Source organism: Benincasa hispida, chromosome 12 (genome assembly GCF_009727055.1).
Source record: "Benincasa hispida cultivar B227 chromosome 12, ASM972705v1, whole genome shotgun sequence".
Taxonomy (NCBI): Eukaryota; Viridiplantae; Streptophyta; class Magnoliopsida; order Cucurbitales; family Cucurbitaceae; genus Benincasa; species Benincasa hispida.
The window spans coordinates 70,888,557-70,910,843 of NC_052360.1; the positions used below are offsets into that span (position 1 = coordinate 70,888,557).

Genomic DNA, 22,287 nt, shown 5'->3' on the forward strand with positions numbered 1-22,287 from the left:
TCGGAAGCATGAAATCAACAACTTCACAGTTACATTACCTCATCAAGCAAGGACTCATGAATAACAGTTTTTCCTTTGACACTTTGTGCCAATATGGAAGACTGGTCCAAGATTTTTCTTTTACGGTCCTGTCAAAGTAGGTAGTCATTTAACTATTAAAAAAACACACATAAAATGAATTACTGAAGTGGGATGAGATCTAAGAAGTCCCAAAATAGGAAATGATTTAAAATACATTTAATAAATGCAGCCTAAACAGCAATGTGTGGACAAAAACAAATTGCAGCTTATAAAAGCATTGGCATCTATAAATGACAACAAAATTGTATTTATCACTTGCACCATGTAAATTCGTATTTCTGGTGAAAGAGTAAACTAGCTAATTGTAAACTAAAGAAGCTTTCACGGTCATAAAAAAATTCTTAATCCCACCTTAACTTCTAGATCAATTTTAGCATCCTTCAGTGTCCGCATAAATGATTCTGCACTATCTACCTGTGAAAGGATCCAAAGCCACAATCAAATATTAAAAAAAACAAGAAAACTCAATCCAAAAGTTTAAGATAATGGGCTGTGGTAAATTTAGTTACATCAATACTTCAACATTCTCTCTCACTTCTTTTTAGCATTCTCCCTCACTTGTGGGGTTGAAAATGTATAGAAGGCCCAAAAAGTAAATAAATATTAGTTGGAGAGAAAAAACATGTACAAATTTTCAAACACAAGATCTCCGACTCTGATACCACTCAATTCAAAAGCTTGCTTAAGCTGATGGATCATAGTAAATTTAATTATAAGTTAGCAGCATACTATAACATTGATTGAGTGGTTAATAGCATGTGCAATTAGCCCATCAAAACCTGGTCTGTTGATCAAGTAACGTTTCCTAATTAGACATCAAGTAAGATATATACCATCTCAATTAAATGGCCCCGATGGATGTAGCAATAAACTCTTGATTCAATCCATGTCTTCACTGCTATAGTGAAGCTGAAGCCTAAAATGATTTATTTTTCATTTTTTCGAAATAAGGACAGAAGTTTCAATAAAGGGAATCAGATGAATTACATCCATCGAATGTTAAGAAAACCCCAAACCTTTGAATTAAGATATTTTATAAAACTAATGGGTTCATTTTCAAATAATGACAGAAGTTCCGTTACGAAGAATGAAAAGAATTACATCCAAAACTGGGGTGAAAAACTCTTGAAAATCATAGTAACAAAAATGAATCCAAGCCTTGGAATTAAGATGCTTCTGGAATTTATTTGTATTTTTTTTTTTAGATAATTATAATAGCTCTCATTAAGAAGAATCAAAAGAATTACATCCAAAAGTGGGCAAAGACTAGGCCCTCAAAAATTGAAGTTGCACAAAGGAATCCCAGCCTTAGAATTAAGATGCTTATGATGAGGTAGAATTCCAATAAAATTAATTACAGAACAAAGAATCACTTAGTTAAGGGTTGGAATCTGTACGCTAAAGAAATATACTCACTCATCGAATGTTCTTTTAAGATGGGTTTTTAATAGATTGATTATCATTTTGTTATTATTTAATAATTTTCGAGATTGGCTTTTATGTCATTTGGGCTCAAAGTTGACTGGATTTAGGATAATTCAAAGGCTTTTTCCTTGTAAAGATGGGATATCTATGGGGAGTAACAAACTGTTGAGTTTTTACAATAACACTACTTACCTCAACAATAGTTGTAGAAGTGTTACGAAGACCATAGGATATGTTCCCACTAGACAAAAAGGTTGTGATGTTAGTGTGCAGGCATATCGATAAGAAAATATGTAAAATAAATGACAAATAGGTAAATGTAAACTCGCAACAAATGTTGGTGGAAGCCATTAATTAAATATTGGAATTAAACGTATAACCAATTGGAGAGCCTTTATGTACTTCCTTGGTCCTCATTTTGTACTTCGTAAGTCCTAATTGAAAACTGCACATTTCTAATGTAAGAAAGATATATCGGATTAAGAAAATTTCCCCAAAACTTTACCATTCTTACTACCTTGTCAAGATATATACCAGTGTTCAAGATAAAACCAATTGATATCACATATCAGTAGATAGCATGTTGAGCCTTATGAATATAAAATTAATATATGAGACCACATGTGAAGGAAAAAAAAACCTCAGGCTTAACCTATGAGCTAAGTCTAGTGGCCATTTAACAATCACTGTATATTTTTAACTCCACCTAGCTACATAAATCTAGCATCATATGCTCGATTTTGGAAGTTAACAATTTTCTATGAACAATTCCACATTTCAAAATTAGATATCAAAGACGCAGGGATGCAGGGAGAGATCAAATATCACCTTAAAACACCAGCATATGAAAATGGAACAACTACATCTCCATGGAGGGCCAAAATCCAACGAATAGGCCTACTAAACACGACCTGCAGATCAACGGAAAAGGACAGTGACATATCCAAATAATAAAGAAAAAGATATCACAAAATAAATTTCTGGCCACATTTCACTTAATTTTTTGACCAAGAAAAATGGACTACAAGAGCTCGGTACTTCAAATGGAAAAGGAAAACGGAGAACTAAAAATCAAGAGCCACCATGAGATCAACTAAAATATGCTTTTTGTCCGTACCTGAGAATTCCACCTCATTGACTTTGGGAAGGATATTTTAGCTATAATGGCAGGTAAATTTTCAGAAAAAATCTGGAACAAAACAAAAGACACATTAGAGTAGAACTCGACAAGCCTACAGAACTACAGTTGTAATATATTACTACTAGATATTCAACGTCATTTACTAAAGGATCAATACCATCAGGATCAATAGTATCGAGAATTCTACAAAACTTAGAACTTATAAGGGTTAAAATGACAAGCCATAATTCATACTCACACTAACTATTAATATACATTTAACATCATTAAATTCAGTCCAAAAATGCATCACCTGAATTTTCGGTTACAACACTATTGACACTCCCCATAAAAGCAGTTCTAAATGATAAACAATTCATATAAAATACTAAGTGCATGTTTGGCACAATGAGTAGAAGTTTGTGGGCTCCACAGACACAATTAAAAAACATCAATTTCATGACTTATTAACTCTTTCACTATGGATCGCACACTAAACAGCTCTGCTCCTTGCCCCAACGCCCCCAAAAGTTTAGGACTGAAGAAAATACAGAAGTAAATAGATTATAGATAATAAAAGGCCTCATACGTTAACATTTTGAAGTGTTCTTGGGTTTTGGATAGTAGTCCATAGGAGGATAAATGGAATGGAACTAAAAGTAAAGCAAGTTTTCCATGGATTAATGCGGTAAAGATTTCACTTTAGGGCCTATTTGTTTCACAAGTTTTTCCATAGGAATTCAGACAGACTTTTAATATTCATGTTTTTTTCACAGTATTTACTTTTTTTAAAATCTAGAATATTACTATCTAGAAAACTTTAAAAACTCATCTGACATAGGTTTTTTAATATCCCGCATAACTGTGGGTTTTTATTGCTCGGAAGAAGAGTAGTAAAGATATAACATAATTAATTAAAAATTATATATAAAATTATTCATTACTATTATTTTAATTAATTATTAAATATAAATAAGTTAATTATTTTTAATGACAAACTGCTGAAAATGTTTTCAAATATAGCAAATTGTCACTGTCTATCAGTGATATGATACTGACAGTGACATTTTTGCTATATTTATAAATAAGTTGGCTCATTTTCTTATATTTGAAAACAACACATAATAAATATATTATTTAGACTCGTAAGGAAGATAGTATTCTTTCAAGCATAAAAAAATGCTCTCCTTCCTCTCTCCTCTTTCCTCACCTTCCTAGGGCCACCCTCTCCTTCATACTCACACTAACTATTAATATACATTTAACATCATTAAATTCAGTCCAAAAATGCATCACCTGAATTTTCGGTTACAACACTATTGACACTCCCCATAAAAGCAGTTCTAAATGATAAACAATTCATATAAAATACTAAGTGCATGTTTGGCACAATGAGTAGAAGTTTGTGGGCTCCACAGACACAATTAAAAAACATCAATTTCATGACTTATTAACTCTTTCACTATGGATCGCACCACTAAACAGCTCTGCTCCTTGCCCCAACGCCCCCAAAAGTTTAGGACTGAAGAAAATACAGAAGTAAATAGATTATAGATAATAAAAAGGCTCATACGTTAACATTTTGAAGTGTTCTTGGGTTTTGGATAGTAGTCCATAGGAGGATAAATGGAATGGAACTAAAAAGTAAAGCAAGTTTTCCATGGATTAATGCGGTTAAAGATTTCACTTTAGGGCCTATTTGTTTCACAAGTTTTTCCATAGGAATTCAGACAGACTTTTAATATTCATGTTTGTTTCACAGTATTTACTTTTTAAAATCTAGAATATTACTATCTAGAAAACTTTAAAACTCATCTGACATAGGTTTTTTAATATCCCGCATAACTGTGGGTTTTTTATGCTCGGAAGAAGAGTAGTAAAGATATAACATAATTAATTAAAAAATTAATATAAATTATTCATTACTATTAATTTTAATTAATTATTAAATATAAATAAGTTAATTATTTTTAATGACAAAACTGCTGAAAATGTTTTCAAATATAGCAAATTGTCACTGTCTATCAGTGATAGATACTGACAGTGACATTTTGCTATATTTATAAATAAGTTGGCTCATTTTCTTATATTTGAAAACAACACATATAAATATATTATTTAGACTCGTAAGGAAGATAGTATTCTTCAAGCATAAAAAATGCTCTCTCCTCTCTCCTCTTTCCTCACCCTTCCTAGGGCCACCCTCTCCTTCCCTCCGATCAAGCTCCGATTAAACTCCTTATCATTTATCTTCCTTTTCCACACCCGGTTCTCATGGCCATTAAAAGCTTTCCCCAGCCATCCCTTCCAAGAGCAGTTCAGCATTGGAAGTCATAAGTTGTAGGATTAATGACATCCATTTTTGTGCTCATATCCAAGAAGAAACTTTCATCATAGAAGACGTGGAAGCTAGGAAGCACCTTTTTTTGGCAGAAACACAGCTTCTCTGGTTCGTGGAAAACATTTCAGGTCTTTTGAAGTTCCCAACCTCCAGCTTTGTCGTCAAAAGTGGTCAAGATGCCTTCGGTGTAACAAAGCTCTCAAAGTTTCGTGTCTACTCAAAGTGGTTTTTAAGATGTGTTGTTTGGCCAGTGTCTGGAGGACGTTTTTACATTCGTGTTTCATCAGGAACTTCTAATTCAGGTTGGCATTCTTTTAATAATATGTTAGAAGGTGCATTGGCACTAAAAGATGTTATCGTGCCAAAAAATCATTCGAAGGCCCCAAACACCTTTGCAGATATAGTAAGGGGAAGAAAACCCTTGGTTATCCCAGCTTTTCCAGCAAAACAGAATCCCCTTCCTCCTCAGGTTATTAAAAAATAGAGCAACTCAGAGTATTGGGTTAAAAAAAACCATGATGTCCTCAAGGAAGATTTCAGCAAATTATGGGTAGTTACTAGGTTATTTGAATTCAACAATTGGTCGGAAGTCTGAAGGAAGTAAAGCTTTGGGCCAATTCTATAGTTATTATCAATCCTCTCTCAGCAGAATCAACTTTAATAAAGTTGGAAAAAGGGAATTTGGATGACATGATAGAACCAGGAGTGTGGCAGAGGATAGGACATCTTCATCTGAAAGGTGGAATACTACTTTACACAACCGACCAAGGTCAATTAAAGGTTATGGAGGCTGAATATCCATTAAAAACCTGCCACTAGAGTTATGGTGCAAGCAAATTTTTGAAGCTATCGGTTCATATTTTGGAGGATTAGAAGCCATTGCATTAGAAACTTTAAATCTTCTCAACGTGGTTGAAGCTAGAATTCAAGTAAAGAAGAATCTATGTGGATTTTTGCCAGCAACTTTAGAAATTTCAGAGGAAAACAGGGGAAGTATATTTTTACACTTTGGTGATATTGAGTTTTTGGACCCTCCAGACAAGGTTAAGAAGTTTTTTTTAATGAAAAAGACCTCTCAAATCCAGTAGATATGGCTCATTATGTTCGATGAAGGGTTAATTAATTCAAATGAGTCTGAAGAATGGTCCTTCCTAATAACGGCAGTTAATCATTTGAATTTCTCTAGAAATCCCCTGTTTTCAAGGACTTTGATGATTCAAGCAGAGGATAAAATTAACAGTACTTCGAATAAGGAGGTTCAGGGGTTTTCTTTGCCAGAAAAGGTGTTTCAGGGGACTTTTCAGATAGAAGAAAAAGCGGTCAATCCGCCGGAAGAAAGGGGTTGCTGATGTTCAACCAGAATCGAATAGTTCAGAAGTTTCTATCGGGTTTGGTGTGAACAAAAAGAGAGAGAAGGAAGTGCCATCTTTAAGAAGAGAGAAGGAAGTACAATTAATGAGGAGAGAGCCAATAGATGCTCTAACTTCTCCCAGGGGAAGTCCAACAGGCACATTTTCGGTTACTCCACCAGCCGCAACTCTAATTATTTCAAATAAAAGCCCGGATAACATCATTTCTTCAGAGGAATACCACCAGTCTAAAAAATCCGATAGTGGCGTTTTATTAGCCATGGATAGGCAGGAAGACCTATCATCTGATGCAGCCCCCTCGTGCCCTGATATTTTGGATCCCACTGCGGTAAATTCAATATCATTCAACAAGGAAGTCCAAGAGTCTTTTTTTGTTCCCCCTCTCCAAGTTATTGATTTATTATTATCAAAAGACTCTCATTGCGCCAAAATATCTCCTTCATCACTATCTGGTCATCTTCCAAACAACATAAGCAAGCATTCACTTCTGAAACCTTTCAGAAAACATTTCACAAGGAAGAAAACCTCTTTTCGAAATGGTTGGACTTCCATGATAAACACAGACCTTTTGGAAAATTGTTGTATTAAGGTGCAAATACCCTCTGGCCCAATCAACAGGTCAGTTCCTCCTCCCCTCGACCCTTACTCATTCTCTTTTCATGATTTCAAAGTTTGAGACTCAATTGTGGCTTTTTTGTGAGGTATATCTGATCCCTTCCAAGCAGCTATCAAAAACTACGACTCTGATGAAGATTCTTTGCTTAGTATCAACAGTGACGAGGGTGATAGCATAGCCCTTGAACTCCTCCAAGAAGAGGATTATATCGGTAAGGACCAACAACAAGATCTGCACTGCCTCTTTCAATTAGAAGAAGATCTCAAAACGGTTAGTAACATCCTCCCTTTCATTAAGCCCATCAACAAAGAAGATATCCCCAACAATTTGATCTCGATAGTGGAAGATTGTGACCTGATCTTGGGTTAATTCCAAGAGTTCATCATGAAAATTATTTCATGGAATACAAGAGGCCTGGGCGATGCCTCTAAAAGATTGGCAGTAAGAAGAATCATCAAGAAAACCAATCCAGATTTGGTCCTAATCCAAGAAACCAAGAAGGAATTTTTTGATATCAGACTTATAAAGGAGCTTTGGAGCTTCAAAGACATAGAGTGGGAGTTTGTGGAAGCACAAGGTAGATAAGGGGGTTTACTAACCATGCGGGATGAAAGTAAAATCTCAGTTATAGAGGTTCTCAAAGGAGGCTATTCTTTATCAATTAAATGCATAACTATATGTAAGAAAACAAGTTGGGTTTCGAATGTTTATGGCCCAACTGACTACAAAGAAAGAAATCATATATGGCCGGAATTATACTCACTTTCAGGATATTGCTGCAAATCTTGGTGTATAGGAGGAGATTTCAACATCACAAGAAGGATTCAAGAAAGGTTTCCAACAGGGAGACCAACAAAAGGGATGAAAAAGTTAAACAAATTCATTGATTCAGCAAAACTAATGGAAATCCCCCTTAGTAATGGCCAATTTACATGGTCAAGAGTAATGGCCAATTTACATGGTCAAGAGAAGGTCCCACAGCTTCTTGTTCACTTCTCAACAGATTCTTGATCACCAATAATTGGGATGATATTTTTGCAAATACTAGAGTAGTAAGAATGGCACGGTTATGTTCAGATCACTTCCCAATTCTCCTTGAAGCAGGAGCATTTGAATGGGGACCATCCCCTTTCAGATTTTGTAACAGCTGGTTATCAATAGTAGAAAGTTGTAAAATCATTAAAGACACTTTGAATTTGGGAGTTTAGCAAGGTTAGGCCGGTTTTGTAATCTCCATCAAGTTAAGGAAAGTTAAATGAGCTCTTGAATCTTGGCATTCAGATTTTGAATCAGCAAGGAAATCAAGAGAGGAAGTGTTACTTAGAGAAATAGATAAACTCGACCAGCAAGTAGAAGCTCATGGTTTACTGGAACCAGAAAGGAGTTTGAGAACCTCCTTGATAGCTGAGTTATTTTCCCTCTACAGAATTGATGAAAGAAACCTAAGGCAAAAGAGCAAGCTCAATTGGCTAAGTTTAGGGGATGAAAACACTAAATTCTTCCACAGATTCTTGGATGTAAAAAAAGAAGGAATCTAATCTCCGAACTCATAAATGACCAAAGTGTAGCAACCAACTCTTTCAAGGAAATTGAAGACCTAATTTTAGACATCTATTCCACGTTGTACACCAAGTCTCCAGGCCAAAGAACAGTACCTATCAACATCCAATGGTCTAAAGTCTCAAATTCAGAAAATTCAAAGCTGACAGCAAGATTCTCCATAGCTGAAATCAGATCTGCCTTAACCTTGTTGGGCAAAAATAAGGCCCCTAGTCCGGATGGTTTTACAGCTGAATTTCTCCTCAAATTCTAGGATTTTTTCAAGGATAAATTCCTAGAACTCTTTGAAGATTTCTATGGCAATGGGAAGTTGAATTCATGTATAAAGGAAAACTTCATCAGCCTTATTCAAAAGAAAAAGGATGCTGTCCAGGTAAGTGACTTCAGACCAATAAGTCTAACAACTTTGACTTATAAAGTTTTAGCTAAAGTACTACCGGAGAGGCTAAAAAAAGTAATGCCAAGTGTAATAGATGCTTCACAAAGTGCCTTCATCGAAGGAAGGTAAATATTAGACCCAATCCTCATAGCCAATGAAGCGGTTGAAGATTATTGTTCCAAGAAGAAAAAAAGGTGGATCTTAAAGCTTGACCTAGAAAAAGCCTTTGATCGTGTTGATTGGGAGTTTCTTGAAAAGATCCTTGTTGAAAAGAATTTTGATTCAAGATGGATAATGTGGATGATGGGTTGTGTATCTAATACAAAATTCTCAATTTTTATAAATGGTAGACCACGTGGTAGAATCCAAGCTACAAGAGGGATAAGGCAAGGCGACCCTCTTTCTCCCTTCCTTTTTCTCTTGGTTAGTGAAGTTCTATGTGCATTACTGTCCCGGCTTCATGAGGAAGGCAAGTTTGAAGGCTTTATAGTGGGCAAAGATAGAATTCATGTCCCCTTATTGCAATTTACTGATGATACATTAATTTTCTGCCAAGATGACAAGGAAAAGCTTGAAAACCTAAAGAAAACAAATGAAATTTTTGAGTGGTGCTCAGGGCTGAAGATTAATTGGGAAAAATCAGCTATATGCGGTATCAATATCGATCATAACAAGCTACAATCAGAAGCTGTCAATCTGAATTGCAAGGCTGTCACTCTTCCTTTTATGTACCTCGGCCTTCCACTAGGTGGCTACCCCAAACAATTGGCTTTTTGGCAACCAGTGATTGCTAAAATTCAAAGTAAATTGGACAAATGGAAGAGATATAATCTCTCTAGAGGAGGACGCTCCACCCTTTGTATGTTGGTTCTTTCTCATATTCCTACTTACCATATGTCACTTTTTTTTATGCCAGAAAAGGTGGTTCGGACTATAGAAAGATTTTTGAAATTTTTTTTTGGGAAGGGCATTCTGGAAGTAAATTAAACCATTTAGTAAAATGGGACCTTGTATCTCGGTCTCAAGAAGATGGTGGACTCAGTATTGGTGGTTTGAAACTCAAAAATCAAAGCCTACTGGCTAAGTGGGGGTGGAGGTTCATCAATGAGGAGAATTCCCTTTGGAGGAAAGTAATTACAAGCATATATGGAAGTAGTAAGTTTGGTTGGTACACTAATGATAAATCTTCCAGCAGTCTTAGAAGTCCTTGGGTCAACATCTCAAGAACTTGACTAAAAGTAGAATCTTTGCAGCCTTTAAAGTAGGTAACGGTAAAAGGGTAGCTTTTTGGCTTGTCATTTGGCTGGAAATTGTTCCGCTAAAAGACTCTTTCCCTAGTCTTTTCAGCATCTCTACCAAACCCGAAGGTACAATACATGATTTTTGGGATGAGGCATTAGATTCTTGGTCTTTCCATTTTTGAAGACGGCTAAAGGAAGAAGAGTCAGAAAATTTCCAGCTCCGACTGAAAAGCTTTCCCATTCTAAACTTAATTTGCTCCCCGATAAAAGAAGGTGGATTTTAGAACCAAGTGGGATTTTCTTAGTCAAATCTCTCGTATTGCACCTATCTTTCTCTTCCCCAATTGGAACACAATTAGAATCAGCTATGTGGAAATCCAAGAGCCCTAGAAGGGTAAATATTCTGATTTGGATTATGTTGAATGGCTTGCTTAACATGCAGATATTCTTCAAAGGAAGCTGCCTACTTATTATATCTCTCCACAGGTTTGCTCTCTATGTTTGGCAAGTTCAGAATCTCTTTCACACTTGTTCTTCCAGTGTGTTTTTGTAGAAAACTGTTGGATACGTTTATTTAATTGCTTCAAGGTCAGCTGGGTTTTTTACAATGATTTTAAGGCAAATGTGCTTCAACTTCTGATTGGACCAAAATTGAAGAAGAAGCCAAGATTACTTTGGGTCAATGCAATCAAAGCTTTGTTATCAGAATTATGGTTTGAAAAGAACCAAAGAGTGTTTCATGACAAAGCTTCTCCTTGCTCCTTTAAATTTGATACCGCTCATATCAATGCCTCATCTTGGTGCTCCCTCGCAAAAGATTTTAAAGATTTTTCCATTCAAGACATCAGTCTCAATTGGAATGTCTTCATTTTGTAATTGCTTAGATTTTGGCCATAGTTTAATTTTTAGATTTTCATTTGGTGTAAGCCTTTGTTTCAGGCATGGATTAGTCAGATTTGTACTCTATTTTAGAATTTTTGCTCTAATTTTTAGGATATGATGAGAGTGCTACGGAGGTGTCAACCTAGTTGAGATGTCCTGGTGCATTTGCTAATCCTCTGTTTTGTTCTCTAGTGTTTGTTTCCTTTCATTCACTTGTATCATCTATCATTATCTTAATGAAGTGGTTTGTTTCTTGTTCAAAAAAAATATATTATTTAGATTTAATAAATTTCAACTAGTACCTTTACGCTTTCATTCCTTCTATGTAATTATGTCTTTTAAGACATATAGTTTACTATTGTATTTGTCATATTTTATTTTGGGGTGTGATGGGGATACTATGGGTGTGTCAACCAACCTAGTTGAGATAGTGTATGTGTTGATCCCTAGTTCCTGGTATTTCATAGTTTCTTGTAATTCGAGCATTAATCTCTTTTCATTTCACCAACAAAAAGTATTGTTTTCTTTTTTAAAAAAATATAAATTATTATTATGAATTATCAACATTTTAGTTAATTTAAATTAATTTAATTACGTTTAGTAATTAAATTAAATAATTTAATTATGTTTAATTACTTTGGTTTGAAAGAAACCAAAGGGTGTTCCATGACAATGAATCTAGTTGGTTGGATTGCTTTGAAACTACTCGTCCAAATGCGTCCTGTTAGTGTGCATTAAGCAAGGATTTCGAAGACTACACCATTCAGGACTTATGCTTAATTGGCGAGCCTTCGTTTTCCCAGATTGCTAGCAAATTGCTTCTCAAATCAGATCTCCTCTAGTTAATTTAGTTTGGAGTCTCTTTTATAATTGTTTTTGTCTATTGTCCCTGGCTTAAGTGAAGGATTCTTGTACTGTTCTATTTTGTCAAGTTTAGGTTTATGTTGTAATCATATGATCTTGTTACTCTTTTGAATGGGCTTAGTTTTAGCCTTGATTTTATTTATCTTCAGGATATTTTGTACGGATATGATGAGGGCGCTAAGGGGGTGTCTACCTAGTTAAGATGACCGGGTGCACCTCTTGATCCTTAGGCCTCTTTGCTCTTTGTATAATTCTCTTGTACTTTGAGCATTAGTCTCATTTCATTTTATTAATGAAGAGACTCGTTTCCATTTTGAAAAAAAATTAATGTTTAACATAAAAGTATTTATTTATTTTTATTTTAATTGATTAAATAATTAATTAATATAACAATAAATTAAATAATGTTGAATTTGTCCAGGAATTGAACTATTTTTGTGGATCTCTCGTGTTTATGCCCCTAACCCTTATTGTTTTGTCCGAAGTTGCATTTTTCTCCTAGTAGTTGTATTCTTGGAAGCGACCATTTAGAGGTTGGTTCGTTTTGTGGTTTAATACTTGCACTTCTGGCCTTATTGGTCTTCTTACCTCATTGGCTTTAGCTTTTTAGTTTATGTGCTCTCTAGTATTGCTTTCCTTTTTGGAGCTAGTTTGTTAGGTTTTAAGAGTTTGCTTTTTGATGTCTTTTCTTTGTATCCAATAGTATTTTTTCTCCTTTTGTTTTTTCGCAATTTCTCTATCCTCTTGAAGGTTATTGTATCTTGAGCATTAGTCTCTTTTCATTTTATCAATGAAAAGTTATTTTCTTTTTCCAAAAAAAAAAAGAAAAAAAGAAAAGATGACTACATGAATTGGTTCCTTACATTTAATTAAGTAATTATTTGATTTTAGTTTCTATATAAAAAATTAGAAAATTGAAAACAAGTATTTAACTTCCAAACATGAATTATCTTGCATATCTAAATACAGACGTTTAAAACCTAGACATTCAAATCCCAGATATTTAATATCTATACCCATGAAACAATATTTACGAACCAAAGGGCCCCTAAGGGTATTTGATTTGCAACAGACTACAGTATTCCGAAAGAAAGATAATTTAATTGATTTGAAATTGGAATTATTCTAAAAGTCATGCTTCTCTTTGGTACACAAACAAGATTGGTTCTGATTATTCCTCAAATATAATCAATTATAGTTGAGAGGCATTTTTGTAAGTCTGTTAATTTTGTTTCTGGAAGCACTTTTTTTCCGAAGTATGCTGTAGGGAGGGTTGGTTCTTCCTTTATCTGACAATAGTAACTTTTCTTTAAATATTGTAACTATTCAAATATCAACCCAAAGTTCTGATTAAAACATGCAGATATACTATATAGAAAAGGAAGGGTGGAAAGAGGAAAAGGACATTAGAACCTCCAAAGCAAGCCGAGAAGACTCCATTACAGAAGCATATAGATATTCTGTCTTTCCTGGAACAAAAAAAAGACTACTAAGGAACAATTATAACATGAAGAACTTGAGATGAAAGTATTTTGCAACAGACTTTTAGCCTTTAGTGAAGAATGCATTATTTGTGGAGACAAGAGGAAGTAAATATCCTTACCCAGATTTGAGGAAAACAGGAAAAGGCAAGGTTTGTTGCTTAACATTTTCTTCATGGTTTGGAATAGTCACTCAAGGTTCAGTTTGTTAAACTCAAGGACATAAGAAACAACCTATAGAACAGATCCCATTCAAGTAAAATCATCACCCAAAATTCAGTTTGAAAATATTTTATGAGCTATTACCTGAGAGCTTAGATATAACCAAATCAAACTTGATGATCAACTAACAAAATGTAGAAGATTTTTTTTTTTTTTTTTTTTTCCCTTGTGGGGGGTTGGGATAAGAAACAATAAAATACCACTATACTTTTTGTCAATGGATAAAATCTATTTGTAGGAGTGTAATAGAGGCGATTTGTATGTTTTTATAAGCTTCAAGTGTAATTCACTTTACATAGACAACCTTTTATCCTCAAACCCTGATCTCCAAAAAAATAAAATTTTGTTGGCTTGTGTGTTGAACAAGATGGAGCCTTTTTTTTTTTTTTTTTGTTATCAGATACATGTTCAGGTTGGACTAAACACGTGATTTTTTTTTTTAAAAAAATGGGGGATGTAATAAACAAACCATCTAACTACAAATGATCTTTTTGTTTTTATCCCGCTTCAAAAGCTTCCTTTTGGCAACCAATGATAGATAAAGTTCATAAAAAACTAGATAAACGGAGGAGATTTAATCTGTCTAGAGGAGGGCAAGCTACTTTGTGTAAATCAGTGCTCTCCAACTTTCCTAAATATTATATGTGTCTGTTTTTAATGCCTGACAAAGTCATTTCTACTTCGGAAAGAATCATGCAGAATTTCTTTGGGAAGGGCACACGGGAAGCAAGATAAACCATTTGGTAAAATGGGACCTTGTTACACATTCTCAATTGGATGGAGGACTTGGTTTTGGTGGTCTCAAAGCAAAGAATCTGGCACTATTGGCTAAATGGGGTTGGCGATACATTGACGAAGAAGACTTCTTCTGGAGACAAGGTTATCAGAAGTATCCATGGGAAAGACTCCTTTAACTGGCACACAACGGGAAAGACAGCTAATAGTTTGAGAAGCCCTGATTAGCATCTCTAGAACTTGGATGAAAGTGGAAGCATTGGCTACTTTTAAACATGGAAATGGTAATAGAATTGCATTTTGGCTTGACCTGTGGATTGATGTTATTCTTTTAAACATCCGATACCCAAGACTGTTTAGAGTTGCTTACCAAAGGGGTCCATAGCAGCACATTGGGGTAACACGCTGTCCTCATGGTCTCTTATTTTTCGTCATTTGCCCAAAGATGACAAGATTGTTGAGTATCAAGAATTGCTTGCACAAATCTCAGATCGGAGGGTTTCGGAGAATTTTGATAGAACATGGTCCTTAGAGGCAACCAGTAATTTTTCTGTAAAATCCCTTACAACACACTTATCCACTTCATCCCCTTTGGGTAAATCTCTTTACAGGGCACTATGGAAGTCTAAAAGTCCGAGGAAAGTCAAGAGCCTTGTGTAGATCCTTGTGTAGATAATGATATTCAGACATCTAAATTGCTCCTCAGTTATGCAAAGAAAGTTACCCTCTAGTTGTTTGTCCCCTTCTATTTGCCTTTTGCGTAAAAAGGATGGGGAAGATTTGCAGCACTTATTCTTTGCTTGCTTATATTCAGCCAACTGTTGGTGGGATTTTTCTCCTTTTTTAATGTAGTTTGGGTGTTTGGAGAATTCAGAGACAATCTCCAGCAGGTTTTAGTTGGTCATTCCCTTAAAAAAGTGCCCTCGGCTAATTTGGGTCAATATGACTAAGGCCTTATTTGCTGAATTATGGTTTGAAAGAAACCAAAGGGTGTCCCATGACAATCAAACTGGCTGGTTGGATCACTTTGAAACTGCTCGTCGAAATGCTTCCTCTTGGTGCACATTATCCAAGGATTTTGAAGACTATTCTATTCAAGACTTATGCTTAAATTGGTGGGCTTTCATTTTTCTAGATTGCTAGCTGTTTGCCTCTCAGATCTACACTGTTTTAGTTAATCTGTATTGAGCTTCTTTTGTAATTGTTTACATCAGTTTGGTCTTGGTTGCAGTAAAGAATTTTGTATTAAATTTGTTTTGTTTTGGTTTTATGTTGTGACCGTATGTACTTGTTCTTATTTTATTTGGGCTGAGTTCTAGCCCTTGGTTTTCAGTTGAAGCTTGTGTAGTGCTTGTATGGATATGATGAGGGTGCTAAGGAGGTGTCAACCTAGTTGAGATGTCCGGGTGCACCTGCTGATCCTTAGGATATTGTTATTTTTTATCCTTCTTGTACTTTCAGCATTAGTCTCATTTTGTGAAGAGGTTTGTTTCTTGTTTCCAAAGAAAAAAAACCAAAGGAACTTTTGAGTTTTGAACTTTAAATGAAAGCTTGTAATTTATATACTCATCTCCGGAGACTTACCATCGATCTTCCTATACAACGATTCACGTGAGATGGAGTATCTGCGGCAAAAGCCCTCAGCAGCCTAACACAAAATACTTAGTCTCATAAGCTATGTGAGTGAAAAGAAAATATTTCAACAAGCAATAAAACAAGTATCCGTCCGATGTAGGCTCGTAGCATCTAATAAATTACTTTATAACAAATCAAAACTTGAATGGACTCTGATTGACACATTAATAGAAGGGGAACGAACAAGAATTAGAACTTTTCATTGAAGAAAAGAGAGACTGATGTTTATAAGATAGAAACTTCAAAGGATAATGGGGGATCATTGAAGAAATGATAGACAAGTACTCTTCCATTTATCAAGCCTCCAAAACACTTTCTTAATATTCCAAGACAATGGAACTTCAAATAGTAATTTGTTGGAAAATGGTCTGGATCTTAGGCGAAGTTTCCATGCCACATGCCTCTACAACGTAGACATAGCACATTCTTTCTCCTCAATAAATTATTGCTTTATTATAACGATTGAAACAGTACTACAAGTATGTTGAATTTAAAATGCATCTTTTATTTTTCCTCCAGCAAGCATCAATTGTATCTGTACTTATTCCACGATGCTACTCAAGTAATTAAGTATTGTCATTTAAAAATGGAAAATCCTGTGATTTCCAAAATATCCAAATGATGATGAGAAGTCATTCACCTTTGTAGGATTTCCTTGGTCATCAAAAGCTTTTGAAACAGGAGGTCCTCTGACCTCAATCTCTTTCTCTACTTGTTTAGAACACAGACTCTCAACTGTGACCTGGAAAGGTTGAAAATCTTTTAAGATTATGAACATTTAAAATTTGAAACTAATAGAATACTATGAATTTGGGAGCAATAAGTATGTTTCACAAAGCATCTATATAACATAATTCAAGAATACAATGAAAGAAATAACATACAATTAATGTCTTGCAGTTACGGAATACTTGCAATGAGTGGGAGAAAAAAGGCTTGGAAACATTACAACAGTAAACCAAACCCAGGTTAAAGTTCAAAGTTTCCTCCACTAAAAGTATTTTTATTTGGAACTTAACTATATTAAAATAATTGAGATGACATATTCAAACTAATATCAAATTTACGATTGATTAAATACAACTAAATATTTCATAAACCTAAGATTTCTAAATCTATACTCAATTCCCAGGCTCCCTAAACCAAGACTCCAAACACAGACTTCTTAATCCCATACTTCCTAAACCCATAATCCCAAACATAGTTTTCTTAAACCCAAACTATCTAAATCCAACTTAATCTCCCAGACTTAACATTCTTAGGCTTAACATTTCAAACTTGCGCGCCAAATTGTCCTAAATAAACAGAAGACTAAAACGTTCCACATGTGTCCAAATATGCTAAAAAAATTGTTTGGATTAAATATTCTTTTTCTAATTATGGATGACATCTGCTTCCTCTAGTCCCAGTCAACCTTTCTTTTATATATATATATATATATATATATCTTTTAAGATTTCAAATATTGATAAATGACTTCACTTTGATGTATATTTTATTTTATGTTAAATTTACACATTATGTTTATTGAGAAGTATTGATATATCAAGATATATGGATATATTTTATGATATTAATAATAAATTGAAAAAAAAAAAGTGTTCCCAACATGTTTGTGTCCTACTTTTTGTAGAAATTGACATGTCGGCAAGTCTACGCTGTGTCGTGTTTGTGCTTCTTTGCTCACATAGATACTATAACAGCCATAACATACATTGAAGTTGAGATTGAGGGTATTGTTTTTTCCTAGAGAAGCAATGGTCTAGGTTTAAAAGTTCTAGGGGACTACTTGCTCACATGAAGGATAAGCATGAGCTCCACGATACAAAAAATTATGGGAAATAACCTATTAGATAAGATGGGGTTCCATCTCACCAATTGGCAATGAAAGTAGCTCATCTATCTTATAAAAAGTGTGAGGTCTCTTAATTTTTCCAATGTTGGATCCTCAACATGCCCCTCAAGATGGTGCCTCTTTGGATTCAACATTCTTGGATCGGATCTCAATTTTTTGTTCTTTTTTTAAAAAAAAAAAATTTTTGGACCAAATGCTTATTTGGGCTTAATGGTCTTTGATACCATATTAGATAACATAGGGTTCCATCTCAAAACTAAATGGCAATGAGAGGACTATCTTATAAAGATTGTGTGATCTCTTGATTTTCCAATGTGGGATCCTCAACCCAACTTCCTAAAGGGAGACTTAATCAGCAAAAATAGCAACCACCGAAAGAAAAAACCAACTAAAAGGTCAATAAAATGGAAAACTAACCAACAACAAGCCAAAAAAACTCAAAAAACTAACCAAAAGAACCAAAAACCCCACCCCATCCCACGAACAGAAGAAATCAACGAGATGCTATTTAAAGAGAATTCTAATCCTTCCTCATCCTGCGGTAGCCTGGTAGGTTAGAGTAAATCCAAATCAAGGACAAAGGAAAAGAGAAGGTATATAAATAAACATTTTGGATCTGTTTTAATAGGGAAAATAAATTAAGACCTCTTCTCATTTTTAGGCACCTCGACAAGATGTAGGCCACCATCATTTCAACCCAACCAAATGAATTTTAGTTACAAAAGCAATCTACAAGATAACCTCTTCTCAATTATCACAAAAGATTGTCAAAGCATGTCAACATGCAAAACGGGTCTGAAGTTATTGCTATACCACTAGCCGACGAGGTGTGCCAAAAGCTTGCACATTACCATGGCTTAATCTATGCTTTTCAAGCAACTGCAACATATATATTTTGAGCTGCAATAAAAGGTCATACATAGTCAATATCAACTAGAAGAGAAATAAGATAATGCTTGTTAACAGAAATATTATAGTAACGATAGTTATTTCCCTGAACACAACAATAAGAGGAAGATTACTTTCGGGAGAACGAATCTGTTACAGAAGGAAAAGGAAACTGCCACAACAAACTTCAAGCACAACCACTTTAACCCTCCTTGTAGTAAAATTTTTCTTTCCTTTGTAACTTTTTAACAGTCCCTTTTCAAATGATCCTAATAATAGAACCATACAATACCCAATTTATAAATAAAGATTAAAGAAGTTATTTTTTTCTGCAACAAGCAGGGAAGTAAGATCATCTCGTGTAATTGGATTTGAACAGGAGTGTTACCCTTAAAATATTTGGGTCCTTTACTAGGTGATGTTAATTTAGAAAGGGAAAAAAAACAAACAATGAAAATAGAGTTATAACTAAAAATATTTAAATATCTAGAAACATGTTTAGCTGCAATAACTATTTTTAAAATCTTAAAATTTTTAAAATGTATATGATCAATTTAGTAGACATTTACTGATAAAATTATAATAATTAGGCTAACCTATTTTCTATTCTGCTTTACTAAAATTATTAAAATTTTTTGAATGAAAGTAAAGGAATTTCCTAAATACTTTAATTATCAAATAAGTAATGAAGTTTATGATTAAAAGGTTTATGGAGGAGTTGGTCTGCATCCTTTCGTCAGGTTGATGATCTTCAAGACAGGAAATGATTAGTAGGACCGACCATACATCAGGCTAGTAATATTCAAGGCATGAAACCTTCCAGTTTTCTCTCCCTGCGTGGGTGTATTACGTACCAAAATTACAAACTGTCATTCAAATCATCTTCAGTTGAAGGGTCTGTCTTTGCTGCTCGCACGCTGCTGGCATAAGTTGTTCAAAGAGTAACATCAATATTGGTCATCCAAGAGGAAGAATCTTAGTTTCTCGTGGTCTGAGGTAGGGGATCCTCTGTCCCCCTTCTTTTTTCTCCTAATCAGTGAAATACTGAGTAGTTTGTTAGAGAAGTCTTCTTCAAAAGTTTCTTTGAAGTGTTTGAGGTTGGCCAAGATAACATACAGACTTATCACGTTCAATTCACAGAGGACACAATTTTTGTTTTGCAAAGACAACAATTATATGATCAACAATCTGATTACTAGTATTAATACTTTTGATGTTGCCTCGGGTCTTAAGGTAAATTGGCAATCAGCAATCGATGAGTTAAATTTGTAGGTATGCCACATGGTTACTTTGGCTTCTAGATGAACTTGTTTGAGCAACGTCCCTAAATTTGGAGGTTTTCCACATGGTTACTTCGAAACTGGAAGATTAGGGTAGGAACCTTTTGGTGCACTTTTCCCTAAATTGTGAAATTATTCTTCCGTTTCATTGCTACCTATAGGAAGGTTTTGTGTAATCAAGGTTTTGTGTAATCTTCAGTGACCAGTAGTTCTGTAATCTGCTAGGATCCTTTTCTCTCTCTTGCCTCGTATGTTTTTCATGTTTCAAAAAGAAAGACAAATAATAAATAATTCCATACTTGTTGGCTTGCATCCACAACATCTTTAGGTGGTATTTCTTCGGTTCCAATTTCAAGAACAAACCACCTTGCATCTTCATGCACCTGTCACATATAAGAGATGATATCTTGATAAAGGTAAAATGTGCAAGTAATAATAACTAGTATTTTAAAAATTGTAAAACAAATATGAAAACATGATGCATGAATTGAGCAGCTTAGTTTGCCGAATTGAAATGGATAACTCTGTTGAAACTGTTTTTTCTTTTTTTTTTTTTTTTGAAACTGAGATGTCTCTTCATTGAAGTAATGAAATGAGATAATGCTCAAAGTATAATATATATACAATAAAAATAGGAGACCTAAGAATCAGTAGGTGCACTCGGGAATATCAACTAAATTCACACCCCCATAACACCATCATCATATCCAATATAAATTGAGACGACAAATCAACAGAAATTACAAAAACAACCTCGAAGAACAAGTGAGCGATACATCATAAAACAACAAGGACAGGAAGCAAAGTTCAAAATTAATCCAAACTAATACAAAATGGACCACTGAAAAGAACGAAGACTAAAAGGCTGGATATGTGAATGCCCTCCAGTTTAGGCTTATATCCTGAACCGAGAAGTCTGCAAAGGAATTGGACAGACTACACCAAGAGGAAGCATTATGTCGTTTTGTCTCAAAACGATCCAACCAAGGAGTTGATTTGAACAAATACAACAATTAAAAGTATCAAATAGATCTAATCCATATGCGAACAAGCCTCATACATATGTAGTGGTATTATTAGCAATAATGATAACGAACTAAATCACCAGCATATAGACATTAACCTTTTTGACTGCTGCGTCCAGAAGTTCTTTGGGACATACAATATCAACAGGATCAGAAACAACACCAAGTGGATGGCCTAGGGATTCTCGGGTTTTCAACCACAGTTGCGCACAGTGACGAGCTAAACTGATGGAATGAAATTAATTTCAGCACATGAAGAAATTAAAACTAATTACTTGGATAATGAATATTGCAACGGTACAATGAAAAGTATGAGAAACATGCAACTGAAAAGAAGAATTTCAAAGTAATCATCTTTTCAAAATCAAAACTAAAGAAAATGAGTAATGCCAAAAAGCTGAAAGAAAAGCAGATAATGGGGTAATCTACTCACTATCAAAGAGGAACGCCCTAATTTAAGAGGAGTTTTGCCGTGTACAGCAACAAAAGAGGTAACAATATTGAAAAAGTAAACATAAATATATAAAGCATAGAGTAATTACAGGCAAGAGGAGTATTCAAAGACAAAACAAATCAGAATGGTAAAAAGTACATCAAAATAAAATTAACCAATAAGAACAAATGCCCCAAAAAATATTTCATAGCAAAAGGGAAAATCTTCATCATAAGTTGCTTCAAGTCTCTATCGTAGGCAAAAAGAAAACAAAGAAAGAGAAAAAAAAAATCAAAGGTATTGCTCTAACCTTCGCATTCGACCAAAATAACGAGCACGCTCGGTTACCCCAATGAAGCCTCTTGAGTCCAATATGTTGAAAGCATGAGATGCCTTCAAAACCTGATCATACCTATTATGTTGTATGCCATTTGCTAGTCAAAAAATAATTACACAAATAATAATTTTTGAAAGAATTAAAGATTTAAAAGAAAAAATGGGCATCAGTGTACAATTAATGGAAGAAACATACGCAGGGATTGCTAATCCTAACGCAAGCAAAGAATGAGCTTCCTCCTCAAAGATGTCGAAATGTTTCTGAACCTGGTGAACATTGGCATGTTCTAAATAATATGCACTCATTTCCTTCCTGAAATAGAGGGAGAGACATACAATAACAAATTGAAATAATCATATACTTCAAGCTTCTTCATCCAATCACATTTTAGGGGACAAAAGAAGTAAAGAAATTTAAGAGAATTTTGGAAAGCTATAAGATAACAACGGCAAGCATCAAATATATGAGAAAAATAAAGTAGGTTTTAAGGGATATCAAATTCAATCCTATTGGAAAA

General features: G+C 34.5%; 1 protein-coding gene across 2 annotated transcripts in view; it reads right to left on the reverse strand.

Moving 5' to 3' along the window:
• The window catches only part of LOC120066991 (glycine--tRNA ligase, chloroplastic/mitochondrial 2), a 70,346-nt gene that overhangs the window by 24,223 nt on the left and 23,836 nt on the right, over positions 1–22,287 (reverse strand). For both annotated transcript variants that reach the window (XM_039018333.1, XM_039018335.1), the window contains 13 exons: positions 21,966–22,082; positions 21,744–21,845; positions 21,099–21,225; positions 20,275–20,358; positions 18,621–18,707; positions 16,593–16,694; positions 15,902–15,965; positions 13,293–13,348; positions 2,624–2,695; positions 2,335–2,417; positions 1,699–1,747; positions 433–495; positions 39–128 (listed from right to left, as the gene is read on the reverse strand). In XM_039018333.1, coding sequence (XP_038874261.1) covers positions 39–128; positions 433–495; positions 1,699–1,747; positions 2,335–2,417; positions 2,624–2,695; positions 13,293–13,348; positions 15,902–15,965; positions 16,593–16,694; positions 18,621–18,707; positions 20,275–20,358; positions 21,099–21,225; positions 21,744–21,845; positions 21,966–22,082 — 1,096 coding nt within the window. The remainder of the gene's footprint in view (positions 1–38; positions 129–432; positions 496–1,698; positions 1,748–2,334; positions 2,418–2,623; positions 2,696–13,292; positions 13,349–15,901; positions 15,966–16,592; positions 16,695–18,620; positions 18,708–20,274; positions 20,359–21,098; positions 21,226–21,743; positions 21,846–21,965; positions 22,083–22,287) is intronic.